Below are 2,908 nucleotides of genomic sequence, written 5' to 3'. Positions count from 1 at the left end.
GTGTTTGTTATATCACTTTTTTTGCACGTGATACAATGAGATGCTATGGTAGATAAATTTTTCTATTGCATTGTAAATTATACGAACATCTTTTTCAAAAATATCAATTTTAACAAGGAAAATAATCAAGTTGTATTTAATAAATGTCAATAGTATATGGTAACTTTATTCTATATTTGACTATTTTAGTCAAATACATACATACATATATATATATATATATATATATATATATATATATATATGGCATCACAATTGAAATAAGTTGAATGCCACCACTTGCACATCATTATTCCAAAATTTAAGATAAATAGAAAATGTTATTCGACAACATGGTACATTCCTATATGGTAAAAGATGCATGTATTAGAGTAGATAAAACTGAAAACACCAAAAGAAAGATAGGACAATAGTGGGGTTTGCTAGGAAATAAAAACTTGAAACCATTAAATCACTTTTGAGGAGGTTGATAAGGAGTCGCAACCAAGTAAAGGTCACTTTTTCTAGCGGCAGTTACTCCAACCAACTCAGTCAAGTCCAAGTCGCTTGGTTCGATTCCAGCAGGGAGTTTCCAATCGAAGTGATATAGTAATTGAGCCAATGGCAAATAAGCATTAGCTAAGCCAAACGAAATCCCAGGACAAATCCTCCTTCCGCCACCAAATGGAAGATATTCAAAATTATTACCAACAAAATCCTTAGAGCACTGCTCAAATCTCTCTGGCATAAAAGTTTCTGCGTCATTCCAATATTTTGGATCTCTTCCCAAAGCCCAAACATTAACCATGACTTTGGTCTTTACAGGAATAGTGTAGCCGTTTATATTTGTCTCTTCCCTACATTCTCTTGGGAGCAAAAGTGGAACCGGTGGATGAAGTCTTAGAGTTTCTTTTATTACTAACTTTAGGTAGTTTAGCTCCTCCACATCATTTTCATCGAAAGTTTCTTTTCCTCTAAATGCTTCTCTTACTTCTGCTTGAGCTTTCGCGAATACGGCTGGATTTTTCACCATTTCTACCATAGCCCACACAATTGTTGACGATGAAGTCTCTGTCCCGGCAGCAAACATGTCCTGCATTTATGGCCAAGCTACGATATTAATTTATATTGCACGTGCTATTTGCCTTTTATAACTTTTTTCACTCATCCAATTTGAAATGTAATCTAATGTATACTTAAATAAGAATAAGGATAGAACTGTAATGTTCAGTACTTACAAAAATTATAGCTTTGATGTTGTCGTTGGTGATAGGAAATTGAAGGCCTCCATCATTCATAAGTCTTAGAAGAACATCAATTAAATCTTCACCTCCTAACGCTCCATTAGTTTTCCCAATTGCAAGATTTTTCTTGTGCTCATTGATGACATTCTCAACAATGGCATCTACCTTATGGTGTGCATTCATAATCTTACCCTTCATTCCACTGAGCACATGAAGAAACTTCAGTGAAGGGAATATGTCAGCCACATCAAACCCTCCTGCTAAGAGTATCACTTCTTTAATTAGTTGTATAAATTTGTCTTGCTCTTTGAACACTTGCCCAAACGCTGATCTACATGTCATGGAGCTTGTGAACAAAAAGATCCTTTCCGTAACATTAATAGGTTCACCAGAAGATGACCGGATAAAATTAATGAGACGAAGAACTTCATTCCGCCTAATAGAGCTAAATGTCCGAACATTCTTGGCACTGAGCACTTCCAAGACACATATTTTACGCATTTGTCTCCAATAGTCGCCATAGGGGCAAAAGGCTAGATCAGACCTATTGTAACAGACAATCTCCGGGGCCAAAAGGCTAGGCCTAGACGCAAAAGCGATGTCATGAGTTTTTAATACTTCTTTTGCCGTATCAGGAGAAGTAACCACAACCGCAGAAACTTCACCTAATTGAAGGTGCATAAGTGGTCCATATTTTTTGGCTAAATCTCTAAGGACATGGTGTGGTAGTCCACCAACCATATGAAGCATACTTCCTAGTATTGGTAGTTTCCATGGACCTGGTGGCAACTTTTTGCTTTGGCTATTGGAGTTCTTCCATATCCTTAACAAAAAGAGGAAAGATAGAAATAGGAAAATGGAAACCAAGCTGAAGAACTGCATTTTGGTTAGTTGGTATTCTTCAAATCTCAGTTGCATATATATATATATATATATTATATATATATACGCTCTTTTATAGGCTGCAGGTTTGGCAAGAAATGGGATATGCAGATACAAATACAATAGTGATATATATTTTTCAACATCTGATCAAAGCAGACTTTGTTTACTTTTCTGTGGAACTAATTTTTCTTTACAGTCAAAACAGTTGAGCTGACTAAAAGAACCATAATGATGTATTTTTTAGCCAAAATATGAATATTTTGTTTCTGTTCTGGCAAATTCCTAGTAATCTGCGGACGAGAAAGACTCTTAACTAAGGCGGCCGGAAATTTGGTAGTAACAAAGAATTAGAAATACGAATGAAATGTACGTGTAGTTGCCACCATGGAATTTAATCTGTCCTGCTTTGTAGCAATTTTGACTGCTAAAGAATTATGTGCCTGCAATATTACTGGCTAATGTGTATTATATTGGCGAGCACACATGTTATGCTTCTTAATTTGCTTAGTTAAAATATATACACAGACTCATATATATTATATTGGCTAGCACACATGTATGGTTTTTTGCTAATTAGCTAGAACATATATACATACAGTAACACACTCTATTGGTTATTACATTCTTTCTTACTTTTTATGAGTAACTTCTTACAGTTATTTTTTAAGTAATTAATCTGATAATGCAAAAAATTATTACATGTGAGTATGTAAAAATTAAACTCTTTTCTAGTTATTTTTTAAATTTTGGATGGGCGAATGGGGGAGGGGGAGGTGGTGAGTGCATTAATATACAATTCC

The 2,908-nt window shown here is 34.8% G+C and overlaps 1 protein-coding gene across 1 annotated transcript; it reads right to left on the bottom strand.

The window, feature by feature from the left end:
- Positions 1 to 292: 292 nt before the first annotated feature.
- Positions 293 to 2,165, bottom strand: LOC104210979 (premnaspirodiene oxygenase). The gene is made up of 2 exons (XM_009759966.2): positions 1,218 to 2,165; positions 293 to 1,072 (listed from the first exon to the last, which is right to left on the bottom strand). Exons 1-2 carry the CDS (start codon positions 2,139 to 2,141, stop codon positions 452 to 454), a joined length of 1,545 nt encoding a protein of 514 aa, XP_009758268.1. The 5' UTR covers positions 2,142 to 2,165; the 3' UTR covers positions 293 to 451.
- Positions 2,166 to 2,908: the final 743 nt, after the last annotated feature.

The sequence above is a fragment of the Nicotiana sylvestris genome, chromosome 5 (genome assembly GCF_000393655.2).
Source record: "Nicotiana sylvestris chromosome 5, ASM39365v2, whole genome shotgun sequence".
Lineage (NCBI taxonomy): Eukaryota > Viridiplantae > Streptophyta > Magnoliopsida > Solanales > Solanaceae > Nicotiana > Nicotiana sylvestris.
This window is presented reverse-complemented; position numbering and strand designations above follow the sequence as displayed.